Here is an 18208-nt window from a genome sequence, read left to right on the forward strand (position 1 = left end):
ACTATTCCATCCTCAAAGAATTAAATGCATGGAGAACGCTCTCATCTCTAAAAACAATTGTTCAGTAAAATGTTTTTGTTTTTATTTAGGGGAGGCTTTAGGTTTGAAAGAGCCATTTAAGGTACCGTTTGCATTGTTTGAATCCTATCCAGAAGACTTCTATGTGGAAGGCCTTCCCGAGGGAGTTCCATTCCGCAGACCCTCCACTTTTGGCATTCCAAGACTAGAGAAAATTGTCCGAAACCGAGCAAAGATTAAATTTATTATTAAAAAGTGAGACAGTCTATACTTCATGTTCTCCTTAAAAAGATTCATTTCTGAGTTCATACAATAATTATTATCTTTTATCAGACCTGAATTGTTTGAGGCTGCTGCAAAAGACACAACTCTACAGTACCCACAAAGTAAGTATTCTTGTTAGCAGGACATTTTTCTCTGCATTTGTAGATGATCCTATTAATTCTAAAATTCTGTAATTTATTGTAAGTAATTATATAATAAAAATGATGTGATTTTACAATTAGCTGTTACGCATCACCTTTTAAGACCCAAGATATTTTTCAATGAATAGAAGCAGAGAACTTGTCTTGATTAAGTTCTGTTCACAACTGAGAGTTTATTATAATTTATTGCAGCGAAGTGGAGGGAAGGCAAGGATGGGAGGAGTAGTAGTGGCAATGATGGTGGTAGTAGTACTCACAGTTCATGGTGGCAATCTTCCCTCTGGTGCTCCCTGGGCCATGCACAGTGAATGGTGGCGTCACCCTTTCTTCCTGACTTTATGGGGCTCCTGTCTGATGGTAGTTGGGCTGCCCTTGATGTTAGGTGGTTTGCAGGGCGAATGGCAGACCAGCAGAGGATGATGGCGTAAATAATCAAGCCCCTTGGTTGCAATAAATAAAGTCTGTCTGTACTAAATGGATAATGAGCATAGTAGTACATATAGCAGCATAAGGCATGGTTCCAAAGTATATCACAGTGTAGTTCTTTCCCCAATAGCTGTGTATAGCCAGCAACAATGATGTAAGTAGTAGTACTCCCTGACATATTCTCTCTAAAGGGCATTTAGCGGTTTCCAAATAAACCACAGGCATGCAATTGCAAGGCTGAGGGGTAAAGATTTTAGACAAGGATGACCATTCTGTCTCATAGTGGTAGGTGACACAGGGAATAGTCCTTTCCACACTAGTAAAGTCTCTTATACCATAAATGAGCAAACACCTTACTGATGTTATCTTGCATGACCTGAATGGTTCTGAACCTTCTATCAAGTATTGTCTATTTCCTTCAGGGATACTCTGGTAGTAGAGTTGCCCCTTTGGCAGCTGTAGTCTCAGAGACAGGGGTTCTCTGGACTTGGGCCTTGTCTGCAGGAAGTCTCTCATACACATCCTTCCTGTAGCTCTGCTCACATTAGACTTACTAACCAGGGGGCAGACCTAGTCCATCACCCTGGTAATCTAAACAGTCTGCCAATGTTAACTGTCTGTTGCCCATACATCACTGTTAGTATCACATAGTGCAGAAAGAAGTGAGTGCTTTAACAGTAAATCACAACATTTAACATAGTGCTGCAGAAAGAAGTGAGTGCTTCAACAGTAAATCACAACATTTAACAGTAAATCACAACATTTAACATAGTGCTGCAGAAAGAAGTGAGTGCTTCAACAGTAAATCACAACATTTAACTTGGCGACTTTAAATTAATCTTTTTGCAATAATTAACCCTTTCCAGTAGTCCCCTGGGGTATTGCAGTATCAGTTTAGCATATCTTCTTTGAACTAAATATCTTCTTTGGACTCTAAAAATCTTCAGAGAGTAGTGAATCTGATCAAGTTAAATCCATATTGTTTTTTTGTTGTCTGATACATAATTAAACATGAGTTCCCTAAAAAAGCTTCTTGTTATCACTTCAAGAAAGAATTCAGGCACAAAATAAATCATTCACTGCATCTGGAGTTGAGGATCTCAATATCATCCAAGTAACTGTACCAGGTATGTTGCATGTACAAATTCTCGGTTGTTAGAATGCAAGCAATAAATGTTATGAGACATTACTAAGAATAAATGTGTGGAGCTGTGGAAGACCTTGCTGTGGACCTCCCCCTCCCTCATTGTTATAGGGCATCTGTCAGCAGATTTGTGCCTATGAACCTGGCTGACCTGTTACATGTGCGCTTGGCAGCTGAAGGCATCTGTGTTGGCCCCATGTTCATATGTGCCTGCATTACTGAGAAAAATGAGGTTTTATTATATGCAAATGAGTCTCTAGGAGCATCAGAGGTGTTGCTGCACCCTCTCCACTTTGATTGTCAGGGCTAGGGGTGATGATGTTTTCACTGTCTGGCCCTGTCTATCAAAGTGCAGAGGGTGCAGCAGTTGCAGAGAGAGCGGAGCCTCTAGTTGTAATGGCAATGCCCCATTGCTCCCTCTTCCATGTGGGAACATTTGACTGTAAGTTCTGTAATCAGGGAACTGATGCAAAAGTTAATTATCTACAATGTATCAGGTTAGGGAGTGAACCAACTCGACTTTTAGGTTTTGTTCCATGATTATGTTTTTTGTCCAATTTTTGGTGTGTGAATTATTTTCTGTGCTACAAAGTGGGAAATCTATTGTATAAAACTTGCAGTATCACAATGCATGATAAGTTAGGTTTGTAAACCACTTGTTGTCTTTCGATAGAGGTTATACTTGTGACTTGTAATATTCTGCTATATAGACCAGTTGCACTGGTCCTGTCTTTTTCCCAAATACTCAAAAAGTATATGTGATATTATGCTTTTATTGATGATTATTATAATAAAAAGAGAATGTTTAAAAAATTATCTACAATGTATTACTGTCAGCAACCAGTTGTCACTTATATCTAGCTACCTTTGGATTTTCCAGTTCTTCACAGTCTTTATCTAACCTGTAGCCTGTATCAACACATCTTATGCTGGCCTACTTTTATACGTTTTTTTTTAAATAATTGCTATTCCTGTTAATAGACTTTTTCATGTCATTTTGTAGATGTGGACGCTGAGAAAACCATTAAAGTAGACAAAGCTCGTCAGTTGAGGGAACAGGTTAATGAACTGTTTAGTCAGAAATTTGGTGAGCATCGCTATCGAATTATTCTTTGTATTGAAACTGCAAATATTATAACCCTGTATGTAATATAACTATCTGGATACACGAGCAGCGCCAGAACTTTCTTTTAGCACTTTTCTGTAACCACACAGTTTGTCCCACCTTTTCCCATACCTTGAAAATTGTGCAGGATTTCTACATTTTTCTTAAAGGGAGTCTTTGACTAATATAACTACCAGCAATGGCCGTCAGAACATTGTAAAAGCATTATAACCATACCTTTACGTCATCTGGGTGTTTATTCTATGTCCAGGAAAAGCACTTTTATTCCTATGCAAAACAGCTCCCATGTGCCCAGCTGGGCAGACTTTCTTTTTCAAAGTGCCCAAGCCCACCAATCTCTGTTGGCTCCTCCCCCAGCCTCCCAAGGCTTCTTCCCCTACATCTCCATGATGTCAGGGTAGAGGGGAGGAAGCTTGGGAGGTTAGGGGAGGAGCAGACAGTGGGGATAGGCAGCAGGTTTGGACACTTTGAAAAGGAAAGCCTGTAATCATGAGTACTTTGTGTGTGTGTACTGGCAGAGGAGGCTTATGCGTACACCCTTAGTGCTATATTAACTCATTCAATAGGTTCAATGCTAAAAAAAAAAATTTTTAAAATCTGCTATTGATGTTTTCATGTTCTACTACTGTTTTGCAGGAGAAGCAATTGGCATGAATTTCTCAGTGAAAGTTCCTTATAGGAAAATAACTGCCAACCCAGGATGTGTAGTAGTGGATGGAATGCCACCAGGGGTTACATTCAAAGCCCCCAGTTATCTAGAATTAAGTTCAATGCGCAGAATCCTAGATTCAGCCCAATTTATAAAATTTACAGTCATAAGGTAAGTGTTAAAAAAAAGAGGTCATCACATGCAAAAATCTTTACTATTAGATTTGATGTCTGATGCAATAAATAAAGTTAAAGAGGTTTTCCAAAAACAAAAAAATAGGCAAAGGGAGTTAATGCCTCTGAAGCCAGTGAATGGCTGCAGTGGTCATGTGGGTGAACGGCATGTCACCTCTGCAGGAAAACCAACAATGACTGGCGGAAAATTTTAAAGCTGCAGCTCTGGAACGTTGTGAGGATTTTCAGTTGAATAATGAGTATTTTGTTATTTTATAGCAATACTCTGTGTCCAAATTTTTTTCTGTCTCAGATAACTCCGTTGGAAATCTGCTGTGACTGCAACACAAAAGCAAACGCTAATTCACCAGCACCCTCGCAGCACTAAATTGTATGCAAGCATAGAATATTTTGATTACTTTAAATTGCATTACTGCTATTTTCTATACATTTAAATGTGAGGTTCTTTGCACATATTTTGATTAAATTATGTGAGCCAATCTGCCACAAGGTGAAAACATTCAGGTAGGTCCCACAGTGATAGGTATTCTGTTGTACAGATATAATATCTCTGTGTCCGTCCGTTTAATTAAAAATAACTTTTATCTTATTTTTATAGGCCTTTTCCTGGCTTGCTGCTTAACAACCGTGAGTATATTTTTGAGAAGTAAAAATGTAGTGGTCATTAAAGTTTTTGGTTCATAAGCGTGTTATTTTGCTGCCATGAGTATTGACCAGTTCCCGATTTCTGTATATTGAGAATCTGCTGTTCAGGAAACCCGACATAATTATTTCAGCTGGATTAAGAAGTATTAGTGTAGTACTAGTTCAGATAAGGAGTCTAGATCACTATTTTTTATTTTCATACTGCCCCTTCAAAGCTTCGCTGAAATACATTGTGTGGAGTTTTCTCTCAGAAGGTCTTCTCCATTATGTGCACATGGTTCGAGTCCAGACAAAGTAATGTACCGAAGCTTTGCCAGCGCACTGCACTGCTCATGTAGTATTGCAGATAGTATTCCTTAAAGGGATATTTTTAACAAATTCGTAAAAAATAAATGAAAAAGTTATAGTACTATACTTTATGAAAATTAAATACAATCTATTGTATTGCCTGTTCCCCCAGCGTGCGGCTCTCAGCCCTCCAGCACGGCATAAAGCCTCAGATCCCAAAAACTGAGACATCTCTGCTGAGCCCAGCTGCCTATTTAAAGGGAGTCTTTCACCTAAACTGACCATTATAGAACACTAACACCATGATCTGCATTATAGTCCCCATATTGGAATGCTACTTACCGTATAGCTGTCCGTCACTTATTTTCGCTAAAAAACACTTTTATTCAATATGTTAATTAGCTCTGAAGGTGCCCAGGGGCGGCATTCAAGCGGCCGGTGCCCAGGCCCCTCGTCGCTTTTCATATGAAACCCCTCCCCTTTCACCCCTCTGGCCCGCCCTAGGTTCTCCAGCGCCGTTCACATGATTCGCCGTTACTGCGCACTTCATTCCCCATTCTAGCACGTGCGCATTAAACGCTCTTGAGCCTCTGCCCATAATGGGGAATGAAGTGCGCAGGCATGGCGAATCTTGTGAACTGCGCTGGCGCTGGATTTCAGAAGAACCTAGGGCGGGCCAGAGGGGTGAAAGGGGAGGGGTTTCATATGAAAAGCGACGAGGGGCCTGGGCATCGGCTGCTTGAACGCCGCCCCTGGGCACCTTCAGAGCTAATTAACATATTGAATAAAAGTGTTTTTTAGCGAAAATAAGTGACGGACAGCTATACGGTAAGTAGCATTCCAATATGGGGACTATAATGCAGATCATGGTGTTAGTGTTCTATAATGGTCAGTTTAGGTGAAAGACTCCCTCTTAAACTCCGGTCCGGTATTTGACCTCACCTGGCTGGAAACCAGCCCAGCAGCACATTCTGGGAGGAAAATACCTGCCTTGTCAGACACAACCCCTCACTGTGTCACAGTGTATAGTTAAGATAACAGTATCATTATTTTGATAGGCCTAGATAAAGTTGTCCTCAGAAGGGCAATATACTGATTAGTGTAATGTGTGATGATCTAATTGAGTCATTACATTAGGACTCTCTGGTCGCAGTGAATGGTCGGACTCAGAAAGTTAAGTGAGACTGTTTGACATGCTAAAAGTCCAAAGAGGGAGTTAAAGAGCCAGGAACAGAAACTAGAATACATGGAGTGACCTCAAAAAATTATATCCAGAAAACCATCCACCTGATTTATAAATATTACATAGAACAATCACATGTAGGTTGACAATATGTGATAAAATTTTTATGGAAGTGTGCAGCTGACCGACACCTCCATGTTATAAGATTGTGCAGAGTACATCCTGTGATTTTAGATATACTTGGATTAGTGCTACTCTTCCCTCTCCTATTATTGCATTGTTGGCATTTCTTTACTTATTGGCAATTTTTAGATTTTGGGTGAAAACTCTCTTTAAGGATCAACACTATGCTTCCAGCCAATATATTAAAATATCATAAGGAAGAATCATCTACTAATTAACATACTACAAAACAGTTATCCAAACTAGACAAAGGCAAAGAATTGTCAAATGGACCTAGAAATATAAAAGAGTTTTCTAAGAGTAGAATATTGATTACTTATCCTCAGGATAGGTCATCAATATTTGATTGGTGGGGGTCTGACGCCCAGCAGTCCCGACGATCAGCTGTTTGAAGAGGCTGTGGCGATGCAATCTCTTCCTAGGCCAGTGAAGTTATGTTCATTGGTCACATGGCCTATGTACAGTGAATTGGCCTGGGCTGCAATACCAAGCAGATCCACTATACAGTGTGTGGCACTGTCCTTGGTCTGATGTGAGGAGGCTGCAGATAATCATCTGGACTGCAGGGCGTCGGTTCACCAACAATCAGATATTGATGACTTATCTTGAGGATAGGTTATCATTATTCTACGCCCAGAATAAAATGCTTTAAAGGGAATCTGTCACCTATTTTGACCATATAAAACCGTTAACATAGCAATGTGCAATAAAGTACCTTCTTACCTACATGTGTCTTCTTTCTTTTATTCAACTTTTCATTCTTATTAAAAAGCGATTTTTCTGATATGCAAATGAGGTCTCAAGGTGCCCAGAGGGGCATTATTACTCTGCTCTAGTGCCCAGTAACGCCCCCCTGCAGTGCCCAGCCCGCCTTTATTCCAAGCCCAGCACGCCTCCTCATAAATAAATGTCCTCCCACATACTTGCCGAACGGCGCCGCCCCCTCCACTACGTCATTTAATTTATTCACTGATTCGTCTGTGCTCCCTCCTCTCTTGGCCTACGGCGCCGCCCCCTCCCCACTACGTCATTTAATTTATTCACTGCACGCATCGGCCCTTGCTTCCTCCTCTCTTGTCCTCAGAAATCCCGTGCAGGCGCAGTATCGCTGAGTGCCTGCGCCTGCACGATACTCCTGCTCCAGAGGGCAACAGCCTCACTAGTGTCACTGGGCATGCGCCGAGCCCAGTGATATAATCAGAGCGCTGTTGCCTCTGAGAGATTCTAGAGGAGGAAGCAAGGGCCGATGCGTGCAGTGAATAAACTAAATGACGTAGTGGGGAGGGGGCGGCGCGACAGGTCAGGAGAGGAGGGAGCGCAGACGAATCAGTGAATAAATGAAATGACGTAGTGGGGAGGGGGCGGCGCCGTAGGCAAAGAGAGGAGGGAGCACAGACGATGCAGTGAATAAATTAAATGACGTAGTGGGGAGGGGGCGGCGCCAATGTGGGAGGACATTTATTTCTTAGGAGGCGTGCTGGGCTTGGAAGAAAGGCGGGGTGGGCACTGCAGGGGGGCGTTACTGGGCACTAGAGCAGAGTAATAATGCCCCTCTGGGCACCTTGAGACCTCATTCGCTTTTTAATAAGAATAAAAAGTTGAATAAAAGAAAGAAGACACATGTAGGTAAGAAGGTACTTTATTGCACATTGCTATGTTAACAGTTTTATATGGTCAAAATAGGTGACAGATTCCCTTTAAAATAAATACAGATGTAAAAATTAAATTTGTACAATGTAGAACAAACCACTACTGGGAATAAATGCGGTATCTGAATTTATAGCGCTCCTTAGCATAAGATTGCTGACAGAGCACAGTTTACAGTGTCCTACAGTGTGCCTATTACAATGCCAGACAATGTGTAGATTACAGTGTTACACAGGTTGCCCATTAGACAGTGCATACATTAAAGTACCACACACAGCGCTAGGTTCAGTGCCAGCCAATGTACAGATTAGTCTCAGACAGGTCCCTATTTACAGTTCCACAGCACAATGTTAGACTATCCGAAGTTACAGCTTTTCTTCTTTTTTAATCTTGGGTAGTGCGAACTAGTGATATAATATAAGTATATTGTTTTCTGTTTGATTTCATTAATGTTCTATATTAGGTTTTATTTTTGGTAATTTTGTTGCTATTTGTGTGCATTTTAGAAGCAACAGATGAAAGTGAGTCTGGACCATCTACAGAATCTGGTAAATCATTTGGCTTAGTTTTTAAATACCGTATTACAGGAAAAGCAGAGAAATGAATGTGACGGTAGTGACAAGTTATATCTAACCCAGTGAGGAAGTGATCTCCAGCAGTTCCAGCAACCCCAGGAGTGCTTTGTGGTTTTGACGCAGAGAACTCTGAAGCCTGGTCAAGGGCCCCCATATCACACACAGAAGGACCAGAATCCTTTGGGCACACAACTAGAGAGCACCACAAATTGCAGAAGCCCCAGAGCCACCCTCTGGAGCTTTACATCAGAGGACACCCGGACCTACACTCTGCAGAACATAAGCATTGTAAAGAGCGCATGCAGAGCATCTCCCCATGGCGTCCCTGCCACCACTAGGCTCAGAATCTATGCATCTTTTTAAAATTATGAATTATTAACTTCCAGAAGAGAGACCCTACAGCACGGTCCCCACATGCATGAGTATGGCTATAGCTTTTTTAGCAGTGAAAAAATGTCAAAATAAGTGCAAGTTTTTTACCACCTGCTGTTTTTTGTGCATTTTTTTCTGGCATTTTTGCAAACAGTGACCCAGATTTAGTAATCCTATAAATTAAGTAAATTTAGGCTCCCTAGACCTGCACCAGATTTATCACAGAGGCTCAGGCACGGTGGTGAATCTAGTACAGGGATAAACACTTCTGTCTAACTCTATGCCAACTGTGCAGGCGATGCTAGGGAGGCTCGTCCCTGTCCCGGCCTGCCATTGGCTGCTCCCCCCCGACACCGGATGTTTTCATCTGTGTGCAGGGAGAAGCAGCAGCGGCAGTGCGGGGACCAGGAGCGGCACCAGGATCGGGGACTGGGGTAAGTATATTCAATGTGGGGTGCCCGGCACATGAGGGGACATTTTATACTCTTGGAGAACCCCTTTAAGGGCAGAGCAGGCTGAAGGGCAGCTACTTTACAGGTCATTAGCCCATAGTAAGGCTGGGTTCACATCTGCACTTTCAGTTCCAGCAGTCTGTTCCGGCAGAGGAACAGACTGACGGAAATCACTGTATCTGGTGTACATGCCAGCTTTTGGCCGGACAAAAAATACTACGGGCTGGATCCCATTACAGTGAGGGAGCATCCAGCGGTGCACTGTGGTATCCGGCTATGCCGTATACGGTGAACTATGGTAGTCTGTTCCTCCGCCGGAACAGAGTGCCGGAATTAAAGGTGTAGATGTGAACCCAGCTTTAGCCTACTGATCTTTGGGCACACTTGGATCTGCTGTTTTTGCAGTAGCTTGGGTGCTGTAAACACAAAGCTCTGTCCATTGCAGGGGCGTTGCTAGGGTCTTAAAAGATCCGGGGCCCAAGCCCCAATACATAAGGCCCAATTCTCTAAGTCGACACCCCCCCCGCCCGCCTTTCTCTCACACTGCATTGTACTGTATTTGCAGTACAGCAGCACATACCTGTCCAGGGCCGTCTTTACCAAGGGGCAAAAGGGGCAGCTGCCTCGGGCCCAGTTGCTCCTGGGGGGCCCAAGGCAGCTGCCTCTTGAGCCCTACTAGCCACTGCCCCGGGTGTCAGGCTGTCAGCTACACAGGGGGTGCTGCCATGCCATGCCTGCCGGCACTCCAGCGTACTGTGAGCTGTGATTCTCTAGGACCTTAGATGACATCACCATGTGACCAGTAACCTAGCAATATTACTGGTCACATGGCTATGAGGTCATCACAGGTCCTATCAGGAGTGTTGCAGGAGAAGTTTGCCTTAACTGTGGAGCTATTTTTGTGAGGATTACATCAGAAAAAGGTGACAGGGGCTGTTATGCTAATATACTGTAAACTACTGTATAGCGGGGTGCTGTATACTGTGGGGGGCCTGTATACTGTGAGGGGGGCTGTATACTGTGTGGGGGGGGGGGCGGCTGTATACTGTGTGGGGGGGGGCTGTATACTGTGTGGGGGGGCATATACTGTGTGTGTGGGGGGCTGTATACTGTGTGGGGGGGCTGTAAACTGTGTGGGGGGGCTGTATACTGTGTGGGGGCCTGTATACTGTGTGGGGGCCTGTATACTGTGGGGGGGGGGCCTGTATAGTGTGGGGGGTCTGTATAGTGTGGGGGGCTGTATACTGTGGGTGCTGTATATTGTGGAGTGCTATACTGCTGTACTGTATACTGTGGGGGCTGTATACTGTATACTGTGGGTGCTGTATAGTGTGGAGTGCTATATTGCTGTACTGTATAGTGTGGGGGGCTGTATAGTGTGGGGTGCTGTATCGTGTATAGTTTGGGGTGCTGTATACGGTGAGGTGCTATACTGCTCTACTGTATACTGTGAGTTGTTGTATACTGTGGGGTGCTGTATACTGTGGGGTGCTATACTGCTCTACTATATACTGTGGGGTACTGTATAGTGTGGGGTGCTATACTGCATACTGTGTGGTGCTGTATACTATAGGGTGCTATACTGCATACTGTGGGGTGCTGTATACTATAGGGTGCTATACTGCATACTGTGGGGTGCTGGGGTGCACTGTAACGCTAGGGTGAGCCGAGCCCCGGTCTCCTTCCTGCAGAGTGGTGCCTACTTCCAGCCTGAGCCCAGCTGCCCAGAGCACTGATCCTGAGCCGCTGGAGTCTTCAGAACTGGAAGTATTTACAGTCATTCACTGTACTCTAGCAGATGTGTGGATTTTTTTGTGTGTGTTGTGGTGGAGGGCGTGATTGCCTGCTAAGGTGTGGGAAGGTGGGATCCAGGGGGCCCAAGTAAATTTTTGCCCAGGGTCCAATCAATATTAAAGATGGCCCTGTACCTGTCACATCCAGTGCCTCCCAGGTGACGTCTCCTAGATCTTCTCTGTCATTATCTTCTCCATTCAGTCCGGACAACTTCTTTCAGCCGCGCCTCGTCTCTGCAGAGTGTGACACACAGACATTTCAGCTTCCTCACTTTTCTATCATCATCCCCAAACCTGGAGTCCCAGCACTGTTATCCTGCTGCTCACTGTGCCCCTCAATACCCCCAAATACTATCCTGAAGAAATATCAGTGCCCCCCATGGTAATAGTGTTTCTCAAAGTCCCACCAATAGTAATTCCCTTCAAGAATGCCTTCATTAGTAATACTGCCCCCTACAGTTCCCCCAACTGTAATAACGCTCCACAAGAGTGCCCCCTTTAGTAGAAGAGCCCTCCAGTATTAATAATGCCCTCACAGTGCCCGCAGTAGAAATAAGGCCCGCTATTGTTCCCCCAGTGGTAATAAAGCTATCTACAGACCCCTCAGTAGTAATAAGGCCCCCCTAGTGTTCTTAGTAAAAATAAGGTGGATCTATAAGTCCCTCCTATAGAGCCCCCAGTAGTAATAAGAACGCCTAATGTCCCCTGGATTTAAAATGACCCTACAGTCCCCCAGTATCTATACTGCCCCCTACTGTTATAATCCTCACCCTGAAGTGTCCCCAGTATTTATACTGCCCCCTACTGTTATAATGCTCACCCTGAAGTGTCCCCAGTATTTATATCGCCCCCTACTGTTATAATGCTTGCCCTGAAGTGCCACCAGTATTTAATATGCTCCCTCCAGTGCTCCCTGTAGTTATATTCCTCCCTCAACCATACAGTCCCATGCTAATAACATTACACCATCTCTCCTGCCCCCTCCAAAATACAGTCCCATGTAAATAACATCACTCCCCTCCCTTAAGCCCCTCCAGTATACAGCCCCAACTGTAAATAACACTATTTCCCACCGCCGTAGAGTCCCATGTAAATAACATCACACCATTTCTCCAGCCCCCTCCATGTACAGTCCAATTGAAATAACATCCTTCTCTATCTACAGCTCCATCCAAAATACAGTCTCATGTAAATAACATTACTTCCCTCCCTTCAGCCCCTCCAGTATACAGTCCCATGTAAATAACATCACCCCCTCCCCAGCCGCCTTCAACATACAGTCCCATGTAAATAATATCCCCCCTCCCCAGCCACCTCCAACATGCAATCCCATGTAAACATCACTCCCTCAACATTCAGTCCCATGTAAATAACATCACACCATCTCTCCCGCCCCCTCCAATATACAGTCCCATGTATATAACATCCTTCTATTTCTACAGCCCCCTCCAATATACAGTCCCATGTATATAACATCCTTCTCTTTCTACACCCCCCTCCAAAATACAGTCCCATGTAAATAACATCTCTTCCCTCCATTCAGCCCCTTCAACATACAGTCCCATGTAAATAACTTCACTCCCTCCCACATTCGCCTTCAACATACAGTCCCATGTAAATAACATCATCCCCTCCGATAGCCACCTTCAATATACAGTCCCATGTATATAACATCACCCCCTCCCCAGCTACCTCCAACATACAGCCTCATGTAAATAACATCACCCCTCAATATTTAACCCCTTCACTCCCGATGACGTACATGTACGGCGCTGGCCGGGTCTTTAAAGATGGCGTCTGCTCCTGAGCGCTGCGGGCGCCGTAGCCGCGGGTGGCTGCCTGCTTCTTATAGCAGACACCGGCGGCTGATGTCCGCAATCGGCAGTAATGCTGATCGCGGACATTTAACCCCCCAGATGCCGTGGTCAATGCTGACCACGGCATCTGAGCACGCTGAAAACCGAAAGCGCGCTCTTTCGGTTATGCTCCGGCTCTCCCATGTGGCGATCGGAGGAGCCGGAGCGTGTGTGCTCCGAGCGTGTGTGCTCCGAATGACAGGAGGCTGCTGCATAGTATTTCCTATGGAGCCCTTGCCTGTAATAGGGCTCCATAGGAAAGTAGTGAAATCATCATAGATTCCAATGCTAGTGCATTGGAGTCTATGATTGTTATAGTTCCCTATGGGAACTATAAAAAAGTATTTAATTTTTTTTTATTTTTATAAAAAAATTAATAAATAAAAAGGTAACAATTCAAATCACCCCCTTTTCCCAAAATAAAAGAACAAAAAAAATGTAAAAAATATACATCATGGGTGTCCCGATGTGGGAAAACGCCCATAGTATAAAAATATAAAAATATATTCCCCATACCGCAAACAGCAAAATGGAAAAAAGTGTCCAAATGGCCGATTCGCCGTTTTTGGTCGCTTCATTTTCTACAATTTTTTTTTATAAAAAGTGATCAATAAGTCATACACAGCCAACAAAGGTATCAATGAAAAGTTAAGATCGCCCTGCAAAAAATGAGCCCCCATACAGCTCCGTACACATAATTACAAAAAAGTTATAGGGGTCAAAATATGACGACAAAAAAATAAAACAGATTTCTTACCCACTTTTTTTTTTTATCCTGACTAAAAGTAACTGGTCAGTTTTACTGCACATCGAACGTCGTAAAAATAAAAAAAACGTAAAACTGTGGTAGAATTGCTTTTTCACCCCATTTGGAATTTTTTCCCTGCTTCCCACTACATTATATGCAATATTAAATGGTAGCGTTGGAAATTACAACTTGTCCCACAAAAAACAAGCCCTCATATGGCTATGTGAACAGACAAATAAAAAAGTTATGGCTCTGGAAAGGCAGGGAGCGCAAAACAAAAACGCAAAAAAAAAAACTCCAGGGGTGAAAGGGTTAATCCCATGTAAATAACATTCCCCCCCTTCAGCCTTAACATACAGTCCCAGTTAAATAATCACAGGCCCCGAATGTTTTAACCTAGCAACACCCCTGGTCCATTGAGTAGAGGTTGGAGCTGGTTACTGCAGAGCTGCTCCGATTGAAGTGAATGAAAACAGCATTATAGTTCCGTCTCCTACATCTGGTGCTAGAGCTACTCTGAACCGATCAGTAGGGGTGTGGGATTTCGAATTCTTGCCAATCAGACAACGATGTCCTATCTTAAGGATAGGCCAGAAATGATAAAGTCTTGTACAACCCCTTTAAAGACTGACAATTCTCCTACAAGTTATACAATATCCCACCACTTTCAAAACGAGGAAGGGTCTAAATACGAGGATCAGGAGAGTACATCACTGTTTATACCTGATCACCAGGATGAGCTGAGCTGAGTCCCTATCATTGTCAAACTGCAGTCTAATTTGAGAAAAATGACTGCAGCATTAAAAATCCCTCTGTAGACCTAGTGACTGTAGTTAGGACAGCAGCAGAACAAAGGAGATCATGGCTGAATTTTAAATGGACCTGTAAATATATGTTTCTCCAGATACATCACTGTTTCAGAAAGATGAAGTAACAAATTAAACCTTCTGCTTCTGTTTTCATTTTTTACAGGTAAACCTGACAGGATTCATACAGCAGAACCAGAAGCAGGAGGTATTTGACTCTACACAAAATGCTTGACATTCATTAAGGCCTCATGTACACGACCATATTTTTCATTTGTGTGCTTCCTGCATTTTTTTGTGGCTAGCACACTGACCAATTAATTTCTAAAGGTCATGCTCACATTTGTATTTTTGTCGGTCCATATGGCCATTCCAGAAATTTATATAACATGTTCATATTCTATTCTTACAAGAGGTATTAGTATTATACTATTGTTATACTTACATATATAACGCTTTACAGACTTTAGCATCACTCTGTCCCCAATGGAGCTCACAATCTAAGTTCCCTGGCAGTATGTCTTTGGAGTGTGGGAGGAAATTGGAGTACCCACAAACACGGGGAGAACATACAAACTCCATGGAGATGTTGTCCTTGGTTGGATTCGAATCCATGACCCGTCCCCAGCACTGCAAGCCAACAGTGCTAACCACTGAGCCACCGTGCTGCCCATACCAGTACATCTTCTGTATGCACCGGTCACCATATTTATCAGCAGGGTGCAAATTTTTTTATTTTTTTTGTTTTCTCATGGAAATTTTATTTTTTTAGTTTTCTCATGGAACTAACTTACTTGATGAAAATTACACATTGCTGTTCATTAGCAGAATTAAAAAATGTCCTGTTACATCTATGTGCAGTGACAGCCATGAAAGAGATACAGTACATTATACATTTACAGAGCACTTACATGGTTTTCTATTCTTTTTAGATCTAAGAGTTGAATGCAATATAAAACAGGAGTCAGACCCAACGTGGTGAAGGTTTCTTGAGTAAGCTTTGTATTTTTGCTGTATTTTTTTTTATGTAAGAAAAAAGGAGTGACGCACAGGAATGGCGCAAACCACGGAGGAGGTGCTCTCAGTAAAAAGGAATCACCCTTCCTTTAGTTCGATAAAAAATAGTAAAAAGATACTGGGCACTCTCTCTATATAGGAACCTCACAGTTTATTGCAGATATAACATATATAGACAATTCATAAAATAAACATAATACATTAAAACAATATGTCGTAAAATCCGGATAGTTAATACTACTAGACTCCTAAATGTCTAATATAAACACTCTAAAATGTGACAGCCTCTGATTGTTGGGGATAAAAGTCTTTTGAACAAATGTCTGTCCAACCTTTGGTTGGGATATAGTGGATCTCGCTCTTTAGGGTATATGGCAACCCCAGTAAAAGTCTCCTCCAAACGGAATAGTATAGAAACACAGCTGTTAGATACAGTGATTTAATTGTGCGGCGTCCCGCTTTACTCACTGTTCAGATGCGATAATGTGCTCCGCTGCTGTACCGGTACTGTAGATGTTCGTATTCGGGTCTATGTTGTATTAGTCCCGTTCCCCTCTCTGTCTCTCAGGCGCCGCCGGGTATATGCGGTCCTTCAGCAGATAGAGTCAGTATCCATCGGGGGGGTCTTAGCACCAAACGCGTTTCGGGGTCTGTTATCACCCCTTCCTCAGTGGTTCTACGGGGTTAGTCCGGGTATATGCGGTCCTTTAGCAGATAGAGTCAGTATCCATCGGGGGGGGTCTTAGCACCAAACGCGTTTCGGGGTCTGTTATCACCCCTCCCTCAGTGGTTCCACCACTGAGGAAGGGGTGATAACAGACCCCGAAACGCGTTTGGTGCTAAGACCCCCCCGATGGATACTGACTCTATCTGCTGAAGGACCGCATATACCCGGACTAACCCAGTCTAATCAGAGACCCGACGCGCATTTCAACAGGACTTCCATAGGAGTGTACCACGCTCACTCACAAATAAAGTCCAGCGCGGAAGAGGGAGTCTGCAAACCTACCAAGCGCCGGCTCTTATATCTACGGAGCGGCGCCTGAGAAACAGAGTGGGGAACGGGACTAATACAACATAGACCCGAATACGAACATCTACAGTACCGGTACAGCAGCGGAGCACATTATCGCAGCTGAACAGTGAGTAAAGCGGGACGCCGCACAATTAAATCACTGTATCTAACAGCTGTGTTTCTATACTATTCCGTTTGGAGGAGACTTTTACTGGGGTTGCCATATACCCTAAAGAGCGAGTTCCACTATATCCCAACCAAAGGTTGGACGGACATTTGTTCAAAAGACTTTTATCCCCAACAATCAGAGGCTGTCACATTTTAGAGTGTTTATATTAGACATTTAGGAGTCTAGTAGTATTAACTATCCGGATTTTACGACATATTGTTTTAATGTATTATGTTTTTGTTTTTTTTATGTGTTTATCCCCTTCCACACAAGGGTGAGTTTGGTGTGGGTGTGGTATAGCTAGAAAAGGCTGGGTAAACGTCAATGAATCCCCCACCACGTGGCATAATTTATGAATTATTCTTTGGGTTAGTACAATTACGCCAAATTATTATTATTTTTTTCCACATGTTACTACTTTTGTACAATAATAGCACATTTCATGGAAACAAGGACGGGATAGGGACAGCATAAAATGAAAACTTTTTGGATGTTTGTGTGGTACAAGTGTTGGTGCATCTTATTTTACACCATGATCCAGATGCTTGTAAACAGCTGGGTCGTGGCATCAATAAATGGCCCAATTAGGTGCAGAATGTGTGATTAGATGGTCAAGTGCTAATTCTTTCACTCTTTTTCAGAAAAAGACCCCACACCCACATGTGACAATCAAAGAGCAAATTTACTCTAAGATTGATGGGGAACAGAAGATAACATGCATAGAAGTCCTCCCCCTGGGATTATGTACAATAATTACACAGGGAGAGGAGGATATATATGTCTTTCTTGTCATTCAATATGCCGGCACTTACTTCACCGCGCATGCTGGTTGAGAGTTCCACGACGCTGATTGTATTGAGGGCTGTTCAAGCGCAAGTTGTATTTAGTAGCATGCGATTTTTCCTACTGCCGCAAGTTCTTTATATCGCTGTGTTCAGATGTCTGCCACATCTGGCAGACATCTAAACACAGCAAGTAAAATAGTTTAGTAAGAAATGCATCTAGATCCCATAAATATGTATACTGTATATACCTATATGTATCTTTGATTTGAAGGGCTACATTCATCATCTCCCTATATTTACATAATCCTAACTAATACTTTCTGCTTTATATTCCAGGGAGGTCTCTACAGTGAACAGACAATGCTAAGATATGAATGAATGTGAATTCTAGAAGATAACCTGTTTACAGAAATCATAAAATAAACCCATTTTTGAAATAAACTGCATGTCACCTGTATATATTACAAATTAACTTCTATTCATTGAAGGGATATTCCCATCTACACCTATTCAAAGAGAAGGGACTTGCAGCCATTTAAATGGCGATGCATACACTTAAGATGGCAGTGCCCCTTTAAAGATGGTAATGTATATTGTGAAAGGAGCACTTTGGGATAAAATCTCTAATATGAACTGTTACATTTTTCCTTCCATCACTGCATTTAAATATACTTTACCCATCCCATGTAATG

General features: G+C 42.9%; 1 protein-coding gene across 3 annotated transcripts in view; it reads left to right on the forward strand.

The window, feature by feature from the left end:
* GTF2I (general transcription factor IIi) overlaps positions 1 to 18208 on the forward strand; it is a 94502-nt gene extending 76294 nt beyond the window's left edge. For 2 of the 3 annotated variants that reach the window (XM_040424836.1, XM_040424838.1), the window contains 10 exons: positions 90 to 273; positions 352 to 404; positions 1919 to 1996; positions 3017 to 3100; positions 3776 to 3959; positions 4581 to 4609; positions 8435 to 8476; positions 14697 to 14738; positions 15463 to 15523; positions 17853 to 18208. In XM_040424836.1, the coding sequence (XP_040280770.1) occupies positions 90 to 273; positions 352 to 404; positions 1919 to 1996; positions 3017 to 3100; positions 3776 to 3959; positions 4581 to 4609; positions 8435 to 8476; positions 14697 to 14738; positions 15463 to 15512 (746 nt within the window). In that variant the 3' untranslated portion in view covers positions 15513 to 15523; positions 17853 to 18208. Of the gene's footprint in view, positions 1 to 89; positions 274 to 351; positions 409 to 1918; positions 1997 to 3016; positions 3101 to 3775; positions 3960 to 4580; positions 4610 to 8434; positions 8477 to 14696; positions 14739 to 15462; positions 15524 to 17852 lie in introns of those variants that run through there. The other variant, XR_005777627.1, reaches the window with a different exon arrangement.

Source organism: Bufo bufo, chromosome 3 (assembly GCF_905171765.1).
Source record: "Bufo bufo chromosome 3, aBufBuf1.1, whole genome shotgun sequence".
NCBI classification, from domain to species: Eukaryota; Metazoa; Chordata; class Amphibia; order Anura; family Bufonidae; genus Bufo; species Bufo bufo.